Source organism: Carya illinoinensis, chromosome 16 (assembly GCF_018687715.1).
Source record: "Carya illinoinensis cultivar Pawnee chromosome 16, C.illinoinensisPawnee_v1, whole genome shotgun sequence".
NCBI lineage: Eukaryota > Viridiplantae > Streptophyta > Magnoliopsida > Fagales > Juglandaceae > Carya > Carya illinoinensis.
In genome coordinates, this window is record NC_056767.1 from 7,479,093 (window position 1) to 7,497,395 (window position 18,303).

Sequence of the window (18,303 nt, forward strand, 5' to 3'; positions counted from 1 at the left end):
AAATAATCATAAGAAGTTGTCCAAGAGTTTCCATATTTTTTGCCATGTCAATATTTACAAGAGACAGCCCAAAACTGAATAAGGACTATTTTGGAACAAAATACAAAGACGCGTAAAGCATTGTTTTTGTTGTGATTAAAAAACATTATGAATCTTGATAAAGCCAAGTAATAACACTTGTTTAGTTTGACCTAATGACTCCACCATCAGCATCTTTTTTAATTGTTCCAAAAATAAAAATAAAAAACAAACTCATTAAAACGCTCACATGAATGGGGAGACAACAAACGTAACCCACCACTGACAATATGTCAGATTTGTCAAACCAAATCTAACCGACACCATATAATCATAATGGCTAATTTTTAATACAATTTATACGTGATAGCGCTAATGATAAAAGATTAAAAATAGGTGATGTGTGAGGTTTTATATTATTTTAAAAAAATTATTATTTATAAAATTTAAATATAATTTTAATTATATTATTAATTAATTTTTTTAAAATATAAATTATATTGTTTGAGATTAGAATGTTATAAATGGTATTAAAGTTAAGTTAATTAAAAATGTGGGATTTGAGTTATGCCACATATAACAGACAGGCTCTACGAGGATGTCGAGAATTTAAGAGTGGTAGATTGTGATATCTTCATTAGATAAGATTGAGAGTAAATGGTATATAGAATTCCACATTACTTAAAAATAAAAAAAATTCTTACTATTTATAAAGTTTAAATGGGACTCTAATTATATCACTAATTAGTTATTTTAGAGTATAGAATATGTGATTTAGACCTTCCATTAGGACGTAATATTATACCTATGCATAAATCCCATTTTACTTTGTATATATATATATTGAGAAATATTAGGTTTACATATAAATTTTATTGTGTGAAGTATATAATTATTATACAGTCGTTTTGAAATAGAGTAAAATTTATTATTAAAAAATTAAATTTTTTATATAAATTTTATATTCATTCAGTTTTATAAAATGATTATACGATAATTGCAAACTCATTGTTGTAATTATAACTTTTCAATATTTTTTATAAATGAGACGTGTGAGATTTATTCATTAAGAGTTTTAATATATCGTAACCAGATTTATTATATTTATTAAAAAAATTAAAATTTCAATACTTTTTACGTTTTAGACTCTGTCTCGAACAGTTTTAATAACTAATAAATTTTTATTTATCCTTAATTCCATGAGAAGAATTTAAAGGGTAAAACAAAAAAATAAATAAATAAAATAGAGGTGAAAGTTTCAGAGAAATCCCACTACGGCTGCTCCTTCATTCGGGTGTAAAAATAAAAAAGCACCCGCTCAGTCTGTGCAAATGCAATGCATATTTTCCATTTGCCACATTAATCATCAACCTGCTGCCACACTCTCACTTTTGTCGCCCCCCTTCTTCTTCTTCTTCTTCAATTTTATCATTTTATGGGTGTGCTTGACAAAGGATCCAATTTTACAGTAATATAAGAAGAGGAACGAGGAGGGGAAGCTGGTGGAGGTGGGAGCAGAGAACAATGACTGAGTATACGTTCTTAAACGATCAGCTCTCGAAGCGTACCTCCATTTTTGGTCTTCGCTTGTGGGTAGTGCTTGGTATATGCGTAGGTGCAGCCATAGTTCTTGTGCTCTTCCTTATATCTCTCTGGTTCACGTCAAGGCGCAAAAGTTCTTCCTCTTCTCCTTCTTCTTCTTCAAAGCCCGTCAACAAGTCCTCTTTGAATCCCACCATCCCAAGCGTCTCCAAAGAAATCCAAGAAATCCGAATCGACCCTTCACACAACCCAACCCACCCCCACCAGGACCAAAACCCAAATGCTTTCCAGCAGGCCTCTAACTCGGACCCATTGCCGGAATCGGAGCCGTTGTGCAGAGCTCAACCCCTGCTTCTTCCGCTAGAGGAAGAGAGCCCGCTAGGTGGGCGGAACAGAATTCACATAGAAATCGGGAAAGATCATCGGATTTCGTACCCTGAGCGTGCTGGAGGCTCGTCTCATGGCAGCGGAGAGGCCAAGTCCGGCGACCAGGCAATGATTGCGGTGCCAGAGGTCTCTCATTTGGGCTGGGGGCACTGGTACACTCTCAGAGAGCTTGAGGTGTCCACTAATGGGTTTGCTGATGAGAATGTGATCGGTGAGGGTGGGTATGGGATTGTCTACAGGGGTGTGTTGGAGGATAATACCACGGTTGCAGTTAAGAATTTGCTCAATAACAGGTAATTTCGTTGCATGTCGGTATAACATCCTCGAAATCTTGATCTTTTAGCTGGTGATGTTGTTATTCATGGACCTAGTTGGAATTTGACGCATTAGTTAGTGTTTTGTTACTTTGTTTCTTTGTTGGTTTGAATTTGAGAATCAACGGCTGGAGCATAAATTAACCGAAGGTTGCATGTACTTCGTATTGGAGGAGTTATGACAGAAAGTTTGATCGGGGTAGTTGTTTTGCTTCAGGGGACAAGCTGAGAAGGAGTTTAAGGTTGAAGTTGAAGCAATTGGACGTGTTCGGCATAAGAATTTAGTGAGATTGCTTGGTTATTGTGCTGAAGGAGCTCATCGGTATCTCTATCCTCTTCGGTTACATCTTTGTCCCTCTAATCATTGTTAATTATGCATAACACTGTAAGTTAGACGTCTTTCGAGTTCATAAATGAAAGGAATATAAAAGAATTAATTAATTATAATCGAATAGAATGACGCCATTCCCTTCTTCCCTTTAATACATCTCTGAAGCATGGGAAAGGTTCGATTAATCATTTCCTTTCCTTTCCATTCCATTCACTGTAATCCCTTCCATCATCCAAAGAGGATTTTGATGTTTATGATGCTACAAGCTATTGCCTTGTCATTTTCTTAACTTATAATGTAATTGTTTTTTTACTCATCCTGAAGAAAAAAAAAAAAAGAGAGGAAGAAACGGAAAATATTCTTGTCTTATATGGGTGCAGTGATGTACTTGAATTGTTATAGGATACTTGTTTATGAGTATGTTGACAATGGAAACCTAGAACAATGGATCCATGGAGATGTTGGGCCTTCCAGCCCTCTTACTTGGGAGATTCGAATGAATATAATAGTTGGAACTGCAAAAGGGTATGTGTTGACTCAAATATGTTTATTACATTATGCTTCTACTTTGGATTGTTTCTTGGATGCCATGACTGAACCTTGATTACAAATATAGGTTGACATACCTGCACGAGGGTCTTGAGCCCAAGGTTGTTCACCGTGATATCAAATCAAGCAACATCTTGCTTGATAAGCAGTGGAATCCGAAGGTCTCTGACTTTGGCCTAGCAAAGCTCTTGGGCTCAGAGAGGAGTTATGTGACAACCCGTGTGATGGGAACTTTTGGGTCAGTCGAATTGAAAACTCATAGTCACTTCCCATTCTGACCTTCAGAAATCTAGAAGAGCGAATAAAAATGATATTCTCTTGGTTCTGTTTTGTAGATATGTAGCTCCAGAATATGCCAGTACCGGCATGTTGAATGAAAGAAGTGATGTATATAGTTTTGGAATTCTTCTGATGGAAATCATTTCTGGGAGAAACCCAGTAGACTACAGTCGCCCTGCTGGGGAGGTATGTGTTCATCGATCCTAGATACTTCGTGAAATTGCTTTATGAGCAGCTCAAGATAAGCCTTTTTTCTTTTTGATAGCAACTGCCAAATCAAACTTTCAGGTGAACCTAGTTGAGTGGCTTAAAGCCATGGTCACAAATCGGAATGCAGATGGTGTTTTGGATCCTAGGCTACCAGAGAAACCTTCTTCAAGGGCTCTGAAACGTGCTCTGCTAGTAGCTTTGCGCTGTGTGGATCCAAATGCTCAGAAAAGGCCAAAGATGGGGCATGTGATACATATGCTCGAGGCTGATGAGTTCCCTTTCCGTGATGTGAGTTTTCGTTTACTTGTGCCCCTTATTATCTTTATAACTATATTCTTATCTCCATTCTTTTAATGGTTATGAAGTTGGACCTTGTTTGGGTATTATATGTCCCATGTTTTCTGGTTTTCCACATTTACTGATAATTTTGCACAATGAACCACTTTGATTTTCTTTTCACTTAAATATTGAAATGCAATATTTTCCTACCCAATCAGAGATGTGATTAGTAGTTACTGCAACTTCATTCATGCCGGGTTTGTGAAAACCGCATCATGATTATTATTGAACAATGCGCCATGTAACGCTTACCTGTCTACACTTAACTTCTCATCAAGGCTTGTCTTTGCAATTGATTTTAGGACCGTAGAGCTGGACGCATACAACAGGATGGTACAAAGGAGAGGCAAGTAAATGAATCTGGGGACAGTAGTGGATATGAAGGTGGTGCTCGAGCCAATAGATCTTTATGGATAAAGGATGTGCCTGAAGAGCGGTAGGTTCGCCTTGCTAATGTATAAGGTGAAGCGACATGCCTTCTTTTTCCTCCTTTTTTTCCATCCAGAGCTGGATTTTGCGACATCATTTATTCCCTGTATATGTCATTCGTTTAATATAAATTTCTACTGTTTGTAGATTTTTTATCATATTGTGTCATGCTCTTTATACCCATTGACCACATACTTTAGCGTTGCCAACCAAATTTTGTAGAGGATATGCTTTGGTATCGATTATTATTTCACAGCTCTTTATTTTTTTTTTAACGAAATCATCAAGAAAAAGTAAAGCTGTCTTCATTTCTTGACATCTTGCCACTACTTTGTTTAAAGGGCAGTGAAAATGTTTTTAATTCAGTTTCCTTGCAGAAGCTACACCATTATCACTTGTGTAATGGGGTTATCATCAAAAGGTGATTTCACCATTACTGTTGCTTACTTGGGGATCACCCATTTTTAAGAACTGATCAAGTTGTGTGTGTGTGTGTGTGTGTGTGTGTGTGTGTGTAAGCATGTACATGTTTAAGAATATGTCTCGGCAAATGTTGCTAATATGATTTCTTCATCGATAAAGAACAAAGAACTGCATTATTGATTTACAACCAAAGGTGAAAAAGAGCAGGACAGGAAAATTCTAAAAAGTTACTTCATTATTCATAAAGCAAAACGATTGAGTATTAAATGTATCACGATCAAAACCCTTGATTAAGGATGTTTGATAAAAGGCCTTTTGTCCTGAAAAGTTAGGTGGGGATGATTAGAAGTCATGGGTCCTACAGTTCACAAGAATCACTATTACATTCTAACATTGTTTATAAAGGTGTGGGGGCTTGGTTGTGACAGGAAACTTTGGCAAGAGAATCTTCGGGACCCCCTTTTCTCTTCCTTTCTTTTGTTGTTTTTGGTCTAAATAGAATGCCGTAAGGATGTTATCTCTTTACACTTTTTGCTTTTTGACTTTTTGTGCTCTATTAAGACCCCCACTTTGCATCCTCCATTCCCAGTTGGGGTGATCTAGAATTACGAGTTCCTCTCTCTCTCTCTCTCTGTGGCACTTTGCATGCTCCATTCCCAGTTTGGGTGAACTTGAATTATGAGTCTCTCTCTCTCTCTCTCTCTCTCTCTCTCTGACTGAGTCTTATCTTCTTTTTAGCAAGACAGTGATTATATTAGTTGGGTCTCAACCAAAATCCAAAAAACAGTAGATTCAACTCAAAAAAGTACTAAACTGAGAAAAGGAAAACAAATAGGAAATAGAAATGGTAGCAAATAATTTATATGCCTTTACTTCTACCGGCCACCCTAGAAGTTAGAACACATTTAACAGGCGTATATATTGTCTCCCCCTTGCTTGTAATTATTAAGTGATGTCTTTCTCCAAAACTAAACTAATGTTGCAGAAACAGGAGCTTGAAGACCACAAAGAATCCAAATAAAGTAACAGGCAAACAAACAACAACAGGTTCTAAAGGAATGAAAGGAACCACATCAATTTTCATGAACGAGTTTTGTGAAAGGTTCTAAAAATATTAGAGGGTAGACAAATTTTGTGAAAGGTTCTAAATATTGCTGCCCAAACTGTCAAAACCCTAGAACTCTACTACAGTTGATCAATTTTTCACTATCCACTTAACTAACTTGTTAGAATAAGGCCCCAATTGGATAGTGAAAGTGTTTCTCATTACAATTTTTTTCAAACTCTCATATAATATATAATAAACAATTCAATTTTTTCAACTCTCAAAATAATAATAATATTAAAAATTAATATTCTAATAATATCTTATTCAATTTTCATTTTAACTCATTTCATTTCAACTCACTACATCTAAATAGAATCCTAGGCATATGACGGGCACATTATTATTTATTTTTTTCACTTGAGATAAGAGATCCATTGATTTATGGTAATCAAGGGTATTTTAATATTTGTGTTAATTTGAGGGGTAAAGCGGTTATTTGAGATCTGTACAAAATCAAGAGCTTTTTAAACACTTCATGCGAATAAAATAGTGAAAATTGAGAGTTTTAATAGTTTAGGACGCAAAGTGAAAAAATGGTGTTGTACATAGGGGTGTAAAAAAAAAACCGGTAAACTGGACTGAGGATTGGTCCGGTCCCGAGTTTGGTTCAATACGGTATGGATTTTATTTTTCTTAAAATCAGTTAAAATCGGTCCGGTTTCAATTTTTCTTTTTCTAAAACCGGACTGGACCGATTCATATATATATTTTAATTTTTTCTATTATATATAATTTTTGTATATAATATATAATTATATAAAATAGTTTTGTATTATATGATAAATTACTAATTAATATAATATTAAATTTTAAAATCTTATATCATTTTGTTTATTGTATTAATAATTATATTAATATTATATAGTGCATATTAATAGTTATACTAATACTATATCACTATATCATTATATATTATAATATACTATAATAAATTACTATATTATATATTATAATATATCATTATAGTCTATAATATAATTATAAAATATATTATTATAATATATTACAATATATTATATTATATATATATATATAATATAGTATATTAAAATCAAAAAATTGGACCGAAAGTTGTAAAATTGGAATACCTAGAATAACCGATACATAATTGATTTTGAAAAATATAAAATAGATGCATACCGGTTCAATCTTAAATTTTATCTAAAATTAAATAGAATTAGACTAATTACACCTCTAATTGTACTCGTACAGAGAGTTAAAATGAAATTTTCACAAAAAAGAAATAATGAAAGTTTCACCTAGGGTGAATGCCACTGCAATACTTGACTATCTACAGGAATTGTCCCCCCTTCTTTAATGATGGTATTTGGATTCTTCTCTGTGTTGCATTCACTTTATCGTCTCACTCTTGCAATTTCCAGGCCATGCTAAATCTTGAGAGTGACCCCATTGAGATTATCGTGCACTCTCACGAACACAACTTGTAATTACCTACCACATGTACCACTAGATATACACGTGTCAAAGGAATTAAACCATTAAAAACTTTGGACGCCCTTTTTTTTTTTTTTGTAAGCTTTGGATACCTTTATCGAAAGTAAGAGAGTGACTGTTGCTTGAGATAGCTCTAGCATTGAGGTTGCGTAAGAACATAATTCAAAGGGAAAATGCACAAGATTTTCATAAATTATCACTCAATTTGTAATCACTCTCGAGCTGTCAATTTTGGTCATCACCTCTTTACCTAATTAACAATTGCGGTTGGCTTTGAACAGAAACGTTATTAAGTATAATTAATGTGCATCATTGCCATGATGATTATCATGATGGTTTCAGTTATCAGCATATCCCAAGCCATCAGATTGTTCCGCCACTTGTCCCCTAAATATGGGAAATTTTTTCTCAAAACATCTTTCTCCAATTTGACCTGGCTGCAAATCAATTTATACTTTTTTAAGGTGGAATTTATTTTTTTATAAAGACGTACATGAATCTTATATATTTGAGATTTATACGAATCATTTCTCTTTCATTTTAAGTCTAGTTTACTTTAATGATTAAAAATCAAAATTTTGAAAATTACTCAAAATTTTTGTACGGTCAAAGGTTTTATAAAAACAAATACATATTTTGATCTACCAGTTTTTATCTCAAAAGATTTCAAGTTTTTTCTCAAGTTTTCATCTCCCCAGATCTCACCTTATTTCAATACTATTCTCTCCAATAATATATTTTAAATAAACAGTATATTGACATAAATACACACTGCAAAAAAAGTAAAAGTTGTACCAAACGTGCAACAAAATATTTGATTAAAAGAAAAAATATTTACATATAAGGTAAATAAATGAAGGAAGCAGAAAAAAAATTGCACCATTGGTAAATAAATAAACAAATGAAGTAGCCAAAAAAAAAAAAAAAACAAAAAAGAATTGACCAAATGGTTTTAAAAAGAAAAGGAAGCAGCAAGAAAAAACAAATTGCACCATTGGTAAATAAATAAACAAAGGAAGCACAAAAAAAAAATGACCAAATGTGTTGAACTCAAGGTTTCAAGTTTCATGTGATTATAAATCTACACATGGATTTTGATGATAACAAATGAATTCAAAGAATAAAGAAGTCTCAAGCTCAAGTTGTCTACACAATGGAGTCAAGCACATCAAGGAAACAAGCATAAGCAAGAAGGGAACAAGTTCACATTAAAATTATAGAGTAATGTTGTAAATCTCTTCAAAATTCGAAATTAGGATTAATGCTCAAAATTAATATTTTATCATAAAGCATTAAAATACATTTTCCACATGTGCATGAATATTTTTGAAAATTAAATTTGAAAATTTTGAAAGATGATTGATTGTCATCTTTTGCATGTGCATGCCTTGATTAAAGGGTTGAACTTTGAAAATATTAAAGATGATTGATTGTCATCTTTCACATGTGCATGTTTTATTTGAATATTTTCAAAAGTGATTGATGCTTTTTTAGACTTATACAAAAAGTAAAAGATTAGGTTTGAATTTTTTGAAAATGAAAGTGTGCTCATTTTGTCATATGCCAAAAGTAAAAGATTAGGTTTGATTTTTTTGAAAAATTGAATGATGTTGTCTTTGACAATTGAGAAAGAAGAACCTTTTATTTGAATTCTTTGAAAAAGTGAATGATGTTGTCTTTGACAATTGAAAAAGAAGAACCTTTTATTTGAATTTTTTGAAAAAGTGAATGATGTTGTCTTTGACATGTGAATCTTTTTAAATTTGAATATGAAGTCTCATATGCCTATAAATAGATCATTTGAGAGCTTCACATTTACAACACCAAGAGCATACAACATTCATTCAAAACTTTCATTCTCTCTTCTCTAAACATTGAGCCTTAATCCTTGTTCATTTTGAGAGATATAGCTTGCGCTGTATTGTTCTTATTTCACTCGTTGAGGAGTGTTTTCTGATAACCTACCCACTATCAGCTTTTGTATCAGAAAAAGGGTGTGTATAACCCTTGTGTGTGTAGAAAGTATTCTACACAGGAAATAGTTGAATCACCACGTGTAAGGTGATTGCAAGTGTAGAGGGTGTTCTACACGGATCCTTTGTAGCGGTGTTGTTCAAAGGTGTAATAGGTTTCTATCTCCACCTGAAGGAGGTTGAATAGTGAATTTGGGAATCCTCAAGGGGTAGCTTGAGGCGAGGACGTAGGCAGTGGGGCCGAACCTCGTTAACATACTGAGTTTGCTTCTCTCTTACCCTTACTCTTTATATTTATTGTTATTTCATATTTTGTTTATATTTTATATTATATATTTGATTTATAATTGTTATTTTTTTTAATACAACTCAATTCACCCCCCCTCTTGTGTTAGTCATCTGGGCAACAATTGGTATCAGAGCTAAGAGCTCTATTATAAGATTAACTATCTTTTGAGTTAAGATCTTATGGCTAACATTGCAGCTTCATTTGGTGAAGGTCAATCTAGTAGTCGGCCTCCACTCTTTTGTGGAGATAATTACTCATTCTGGAAAGTTAGAATGAGAATATTTCTTCAAGCTCAAGGTAGAGAAATATGGAAATGTATTGTAAATGGACCTTATATTCCAACAAAAGTGGTTGGTGGAGTAAAGGTCAAAAAGGAAGAAGAAGAGTTTGATCGTGAAGACGAAAGACTTTATACTTTAAATTTAACTGCTATGAATTTATTATATAATGCTCTTAATGGAAATGAGTTTAATAGAATAATGAATTGCGCTACGGCAAAGGAAATTTGGGATAACTTGGAAGTAACTTATGAAGGAACTTCGCAAGTCAAGGAATCAAAAATTTATATTCTTACTAATGAATATGAAATGTTTAAGATGAATGATAATGAATCTATTTCTAGTATGCACACTCGTTTTACTAACATCATAAACAGCTTGACAGCTCTTGGCAAAGTTTATTCCAAGGTGGAGATAGTAAGAAAAATTCTCAACTCTTTACCAAAACGTTGGGAATCAAAAGTTACAGCGATTCTTGAAGCTAGAGACCTCAAGAAGCTCGAAGTCAATGAACTCATCGGGTCACTTATCACCCATGAGTACACATTGAAAAGAGGAGAAGAAGAAGGAAAGCCAAAGAAGAGCTTAGCACTTAAAGCTGTTCCTCATGAAAGTGAAAGTGATGAAGATGAGGAAAATGACGATAAAGATGAAGAAGTTGCGATGATAACAAGAAGAATTCAGAGGTTCTTGAAGAAAAATAGAACTCCTCCGAAGAAATCTTTCAAAAAGTTTTCCAAGAAAGATTCAGGTAAAAACGACACTTTAATTTGTTATAAATGCAATAAACCTGGTCATATCAAGCCAGATTGTCCTCTGCTAAAGAAAGATCGAAACAAGGGCAAGAAAGCAATGAAAGCTACATGGGATGATGATTCAAGTAGCTCAAATAGTGAAGCAAGCAATGAAGAATCAGCAAATCTTTGTCTTATAGCTAAAGATGACATTGAGGTAACAAATCTTGATAATATTGAAAATCCTTCATATGAAGAATTGCAAAATGTTTTAGAAGAGATTTATGAGGAATTTGAAAAATTGGGTATCAAGTATACTGCTTTGAAAAAGAAAAATTCTTTTTTAACAAACGAAATTGAAATTTTAAGAAAAGAAAGTATCATTTTGAAAGATGAAAATCTTGAATTGAATAAGAAGAAAACCGATTTAGAAAATATTGTTGAAAACTTTACGAATGGAAAAAGAAATTTTGAAAAACTTCTTGGTAGTCAAAGATGTGTTTTTGACAAGGCAGGTTTGGGATATATGCCAAAACAAAAATACAAACCTTATAAAAATTTCTTTGATAATCATTCTACCTCAAAGGCTAATATTCAAAATTCTTTTCATAAAAATAATTTTGTCAAAAAAGGATATTATTATAATCATTCAAGTTTTTCATATATGTCACATGCTATTTGTAATTTTTGTAATAGAAATGGTCATAATTATCATACTTGTCCTATTAGAAGAAATCATACAATGACTATTAGGGCCATATGGGTACCTAAAAATCTTGTTTCTTCTAATACTAATAAATAAAGGACCCAAAGAACTTGGGTACCAAGAAAAATCATTTTAATTGTTTTTATAGGTATGCATGAAGTCATCCACAAGCAAAAATAAGTGGTTTTTTGATAGTGGATGTTCAAGACACATGACGGGAGACAAGACTAAGTTCTTTGATCTTAGATCTAAAGAAGAAGGACACGTGACATTTGGAGACAACTCGAAAGGGAAGATCGTGGGAATAGGTAAAATTGGTAATGAATCTTCTCTCATAATTGAAGATGTTCTACTTGTTGAAGGTTTAAAACATAATCTTTTGAGCATAAGTCAATTATGTGATAAAGGATTTACAGTTACTTTTAAAATGGATAAATGCATTATTTTGAATGATCATGATTGTAATATTTGTTTTATTGCTTTTAGAAACAATAATGTTTATACAATTGATTTTGAAGAAATTACCTCACAAGATGCTATTTGCTTGTCAGCTCAAAATGAAACTAGTTGGTTATGGCATAGAAGATTAGGTCATGCCAACATGGAACTTATTTCCAAACTTTCAAAAAATGATCTTGTGAGAGGTTTACCAAAAACATATTTTCTTAAAGACAAAATTTGTGATGCATGTCAATTTGGTAAACAAACAAAAACTTCTTTTAAAACTAAGAAACATATTTCCACTACTAGACCATTGCAACTGATACACATGGATCTTTTTGGACCAAATAGAGTTGCAAGTCTAGGAGGAAAATATTATGCATTTGTTATTGTTGATGATTTCTCTAGATATACTTGGGTCATCTTTCTTACTCATAAAGATGAAGCACATAATGCCTTTACCAAGTTATGCAAGAGAATTCAAAATGAAAAGGGCTATACTATTTCAAGTATCCGAAGTGATAGGGGAAAAGAGTTTGTTAATAAAAATATTGAAACATTTTGTGATGAAAACGGTTTTATTCATAATTTTTCTGCTCCTCGAACTCCTCAACAAAATGGGGTAGTAGAGAGGAAAAATAGATCTCTTCAAGAGATGGCAAGAACAATGCTCAATGAGAACAACTTGCCTAGTTATTTTTGGGCCGAAGCGGTAAGTACTGCATGTTATGTTATAAATAGAGTTATGTTAAGGTCTAAATTAAATAAAACCCCTTATGAGCTTTGGAATGAGAAAAAGTCCAACATTGGTTACTTTCATGTATTTGGATGCAAATGTTTTATTTTGAATGACAGAGATAATTTAGGCAAGTTTGATGCAAAATCTGATGAAGGTATTTTTCTCGGGTATTCTACTAATAGTAAAGCTTATAGAGTATTCAACAAAAAGACTTTAACTGTACAAGAATCTATGCATGTAGTATTTGATGAATCTAATTCTCCACTCTCCAAGAAATCTATTGATGAAGAAACAGAAGGTATAAATAACACAGAAAGTCTCAATCTCAACAAAGAGAAAGCAATAGAGGAAGTTCAACATGGAGCCATCAGGAAAGATCATCAAAATTTAATACAAGATGCAACCAAACAGTGAAAATTTGTGAAAGATCATCCGGTGGAACAAATTTTGGGAGAACCTTCACAAGGTGTAAGTACTCGATCATCTCTTAGAAATATTTGTAATCATACTGCTTTTCTATCTCAAATTGAACCCAAAAATATTGATGACGCACTTCTTGATAAATCTTGGATTCTAGCTATGCAATAAGAGTTGAATCAATTTGAAAGAAATGATGTTTGGACACTTGTTCCTAGACCCAAAAATTATACTATTATTGGAACAAAATGGATTTTTAGAAACAAGAAAGATGAGTCTGGAGTCATTACTAGAAATAAGGCTCGACTTGTAGCCCAAGGTTTTAATCAAGAAGAAGGAATCGATTATGATGAGACATATGCACCTGTCGCAAGATTAGAAGCTATTCGAATGCTACTTGCATATGCTTGTTATAAAGATTTCAAACTTTTTCAAATGGATGTTAAAAGTGCTTTCTTAAATGGTTTTATAAATGAAGAGGTATATGTTGAGCAACCTCCAGGTTTTGAAAATCATATTTCCCCAAATCATGTTTTCAAACTCACAAAAGCACTATATGGACTTAAACAAGCTCCTAGAGCTTGGTACGAGAGACTCAGTGGTTTCTTGATTGAAAAAGGTTTTTCAAGAGGAAAAATCGACACAACTCTTTTCATTAAATATGAAAATGATGATATTCTTTTGATTCAGATTTATGTTGATGATATAATATTCGGTGCTACTAATGAAAATATGTGTCAAGTTTTTGCTAAGACTATGCAGGAAGAATTTGAGATGAGCATGATGGGTGAACTTACATTCTTTCTCGGATTGCAAATTAAGCAAGCAAAAAGTGGGACATTCATCAATCAATCAAAATATATTAAGGAATTATTGAAGAAGTTTGGGATGGAAAATGCTAAGGAAATTGGAACACCAATGAGCCCATCAACTAAACTTGATAAAGATGAATCCGGTAAGCCAGTTGACTCGAAGATATATCGAGGTATGATTGGTAGCTTATTATATTTAACAGCCAGTAGACCAGATATTATGTTTAGTGTGTGCTTATGTGCACGTTTTCAATCATCTCCAAAAGAATCACATTTAATTGCAGTTAAGCGCATTCTTAGATATCTTAGTGGTACAATTAACCTAGGGTTATGGTACCCTAATTACACATCTTTCGATCTAATCAGCTACACAGATGCAGATTATGCTGGCTGTAAAATAGATCGAAAAAGCACTAGTGGAGCATGCCATTTCTTAGGTCATGCATTAGTTTCCTGGTTTAGTAAAAAACAAAATTCTGTTGCACTATCTACTGCTGAGGCAGAATATGTTGCTGCGGGTAGTTGTTATGCTCAAGTTCTCTACATGAAGCAACAACTTGAAGATTTTAAACTCATGTATAATCACATTCCAATCAAATGTGATAATACAAGTGCTATAAATCTTTCAAAGAACCCAATACAACATTCTAGAACTAAGCATATTGAAATAAGGTATCATTTTCTTCGAGATCATGTGCAAAAAGGTGATATAATGTTAGAGTTCACAAACACACACGATCAGTTAGCAGATATTTTCACAAAACCTTTACCAGAAGATAGATTATGTATGATCAGAAGAGAAATAAGTATGATGCATGCTATGAATATCTCTTAAAAGATAGACCAGAGTCAATAAAAATAGAGATAGATTTTTTTTAATATTTTTACATAAATTTGAGATTCTTAGCCTCATGTTTGAGACGCTCATTCTCTTCATACAATATCATGTCATTCTTATTCATGGGAACCGGCAAGCGGAATGAAGAATCTAATAAAGATTTCAACTGTTTATTCTTCTGCCGAATGATTCCTTCCCTTGTGTGAGACTCTTGAACAATTTGTTGAAGTACAACAATTTGTTCTTTGAGTTTTTCAACTTCGTGATTTTTGGCTTGTAGCCGCTGAGAAAAAGCCACAATAGAGGAAGAGTAGCGAGTCCCAAGACTCACCAAGTCATAAATAGCATCAGAATCTGACTTATTAGTCAGATTATTATTTTCTTGCTGCAACATGGCACCAATGGTAGCTGCAGAAAGAACAGGAGGTTGAGATGCAGAATGCCTCATGGATGGATCTAGAGAAATGTTAGAAGAATGAGCCATTGAGAAAAGAATAGAAGGCTTAAAACGAGAATGCTGAAAGAATGCAGATGAGTTATAGAGATGAGATGAAAACTTGATGCGGATTAGATGAACTTCAGGACTGATTTTATAGAGATAGCATAAAGAATAAGACAAACTATTTTCTCTTCAAATCTTATTTAGTCAAAAGAAATACAAGATATGCTGGACACACATTGTCAAAAGTTTTCTTACTAAGCCAGCGAGATTAACAGTAGATTGTCCCTATTTTTCTAGTAAACGATGAACCTCTGCTGTTATCTGCCGATGTTGACCTTGTATCTGAACCCTTTCTCATTCCAGCTCTTCTATTCGTGGTTGCAGATCATGAGCATACCAATCTGCAAATTTTTTCAACTCTTGGTTTTCTTGCTTTAGCCTTTTATTCTCACTATCCTTATTAGCAAGCTTCTGTCGTAACTCAGATATTTGCATGTTAAGATGATCAATCTCACTCACCCTCGCCATTAACCTTCGAGACATGATCGTAACAGAGGCAGCATATTGATTACTGAGCATTCTTGATTCTGCAATAATCTCAGAATCAGCCTTACTAGAAAAACGGTTCACTGCTCCTATCATGGTATTGACGGCCTCAGGAGAGAAGATTGATGATTGATGCGTCAAGGGTTCCTGATTCAAGTCTGGAACATTAGTGGAAGAGAATTGCTCAGCCATTCTATCGTTGTGGAAAAACAGAACTCAGGTCAAGAAGTGATTATTTTTTTGGCATCCGATAGATGAAAATGATCATTTTTTTATAGAAACTCGGAGCCTTCAATCCCGTTTGTCAACAACATCAGGCGATTGTTTAAATCTTCAGCCGTATTAAATTCATAGAGTTAGGCCTCGAGGCTTTGCAGCACTTGTCGGGTCACGGACGGCTCCATTTTTCAACTATCTATAGTGACTATTAAACGCATCGTTTTCTTCAGTCCATTTACTTGTTGCGGATCCTTTTTAATGATGCCAAAAGGGGGAGAAGTGTTAGACTAGAACATTAACATTGTTTAAATTGCTAAACTTGTTATATATGCTTGGAATTATATTTATACTTTTGCTTGAAAAACTAACGCATATTTTCAGGAGGAGCTTAAGTATTAATATAGGTTTCAAGTTCTATCAAATATTTGTCATCATCAAAAAGGGGGAGATTGTTGAACTCAAGGTTTCAAGTTTCATGTGATTATAAATCTACACATGGATTTTGATGATAACAAATGAATTCAAAGAATAAAAAAGTCTCAAACTCAAGTTGTCTACACAATGGAGTCAAACACATCAAGGAAACAAGCATGAGCAAGAAGGGAACAAGCTTACATTAAAATTATAGAGTAATGTTGTAAATCTCTTCAAAATTTGAAATTAGGATTAATGCTCAAAATTAATATTTTATCATAAAGCATTAAAATACATTTTCCACATGTGCATGAATATTTTTGAAAATTAAATTTGAAAATTTTGAAAGATGATTGATTGTCATCTTTTGCATGTGCATGCCTTGATTAAAGGGTTGAACTTTGAAAATATTAAAGATGATTGATTGTCATCTTTCACATGTGCATGTTTTATTTGAATATTTTCAAAAGTGATTGATGCTTTTTTAGACTTATACAAAAAGTAAAAGATTAGGTTTGAATTTTTTGAAAATGAAAGTGTGCTCATTTTGTCATATGCCAAAAGTAAAAGATTAGGTTTGATTTTTTTGAAAAAGTGAATGATGTTGTCTTTGACAATTGAGAAAGAAGAACCTTTTATTTGAATTCTTTGAAAAAGTGAATGATGTTGTCTTTGACAATTGAAAAAGAAGAACCTTTTATTTGAATTTTTTGAAAAAGTGAATGATGTTGTCTTTGACATGTGAATCTTTTTAAATTTGAATATGAAGTCTCATATGCCTATAAATAGATCATTTGAGAGCTTCACATTTACAACACCAAGAGCATACAACATTCATTCAAAGCTTTCATTCTCTCTTCTCTAAACATTGAGCCTTAATCCTTGTTCATTTTGAGAGATATAGCTTGCGCTGTATTGTTCTTATTTCACTCGTTGAGGAGTGTTTTCTGATAACCTACCCACTATCAGCTTTTGTATCAGAAAAATGGTGTGTATAACCCTTGTGTGTGTAGAAAGTATTCTACACAGAGAATAATTGAATCACCACGTGTAAGGTGATTGCAAGTGTAGAGGGTGTTCTACACGGATCCTTTGTAGCGGTGTTGTTCAAAGGTGTAATAGGTTTCTATCTCCACCTGAAGGAGGTTGAATAGTGAATTTGGGAATCCTCAAGGGGTAGCTTGAGGCGAGGACGTAGGCAGTGGGGCCGAACCTCGTTAACATACTGAGTTTGCTTCTCTCTTACCCTTACTCTTTATATTTATTGTTATTTCATATTTTGTTTATATTTTATATTATATATTTGATTTATAATTGTTATTTTTTTTAATACAACTCAATTCATCCCCCCTCTTGTGTTAGTCATCTGGGCAACAAAATGGTTAAAAAGAAAAAGAAAAGGAAGCAGCGAAAAAAAAAAAAAAAACTCCACCATTAGTAGATAAATAAACAAAAAAAAAACCAAAAAAAAAAACAAAAAACAAATTAACCAAATGGTTTAAAAAAAAAAAGAAGAAGAAAAAAGCATCATTGATAAATAAATAAACAAAAGAAGCAGCCAAAAGAAAAAAAATAAAAAATAAAAATTGACCAAATGGTTAAAAAAATAAAAAGGAAGCAGCAAAAAAAAAAAAATGCATCATTGGTAAATAAATAAACAAAGGAAGCAGCCAAAAAAAAAAAACAAAAAAAAAATTGACCAAATGGTTTAAAAAAAAAGCAGCAAAAAAAAAAAATTGCACCATTGGTAAATAAATAAACAAATAAAGCATAAAAAAACAAAAAAAAAAATTGACCAAATGGTTTAAAAAAAAGGAAGCAGTAAAAAAAAAATTGCACCATTGATAAATAAACAAACAAAGGAAGCAGCCAAAAAACAAATTGACCAGATGGTTAAAAAAAAAGAAAAGAAGCAGCAAAAAAAAAAAAAAAATTGCACCATTGGTAAATAAATAAACAAATAAAACACTATAAAAAGTACTACAAGTACTTGTGGATCCCATCATATTATTAACTATAACAAAGTCTAACTAACCTCATCTTATCTCTATAAATAAAAACATATTTGATC

The 18,303-nt window shown here is 32.8% G+C and overlaps 1 protein-coding gene across 1 annotated transcript; it reads left to right on the forward strand.

The window, feature by feature from the left end:
- Nucleotides 1-1,303: 1,303 nt before the first annotated feature.
- On the forward strand, nucleotides 1,304-4,553 carry LOC122299462 (probable serine/threonine-protein kinase At1g01540). Its single transcript, XM_043109776.1, has 7 exons — nucleotides 1,304-2,240; nucleotides 2,479-2,583; nucleotides 2,995-3,117; nucleotides 3,209-3,379; nucleotides 3,477-3,606; nucleotides 3,709-3,918; nucleotides 4,272-4,553. The coding sequence occupies exons 1-7, from the start codon at nucleotides 1,543-1,545 to the stop codon at nucleotides 4,407-4,409; spliced, it is 1,575 nt and encodes a 524-aa protein (XP_042965710.1). The 5' UTR covers nucleotides 1,304-1,542; the 3' UTR covers nucleotides 4,410-4,553.
- Nucleotides 4,554-18,303: the final 13,750 nt, after the last annotated feature.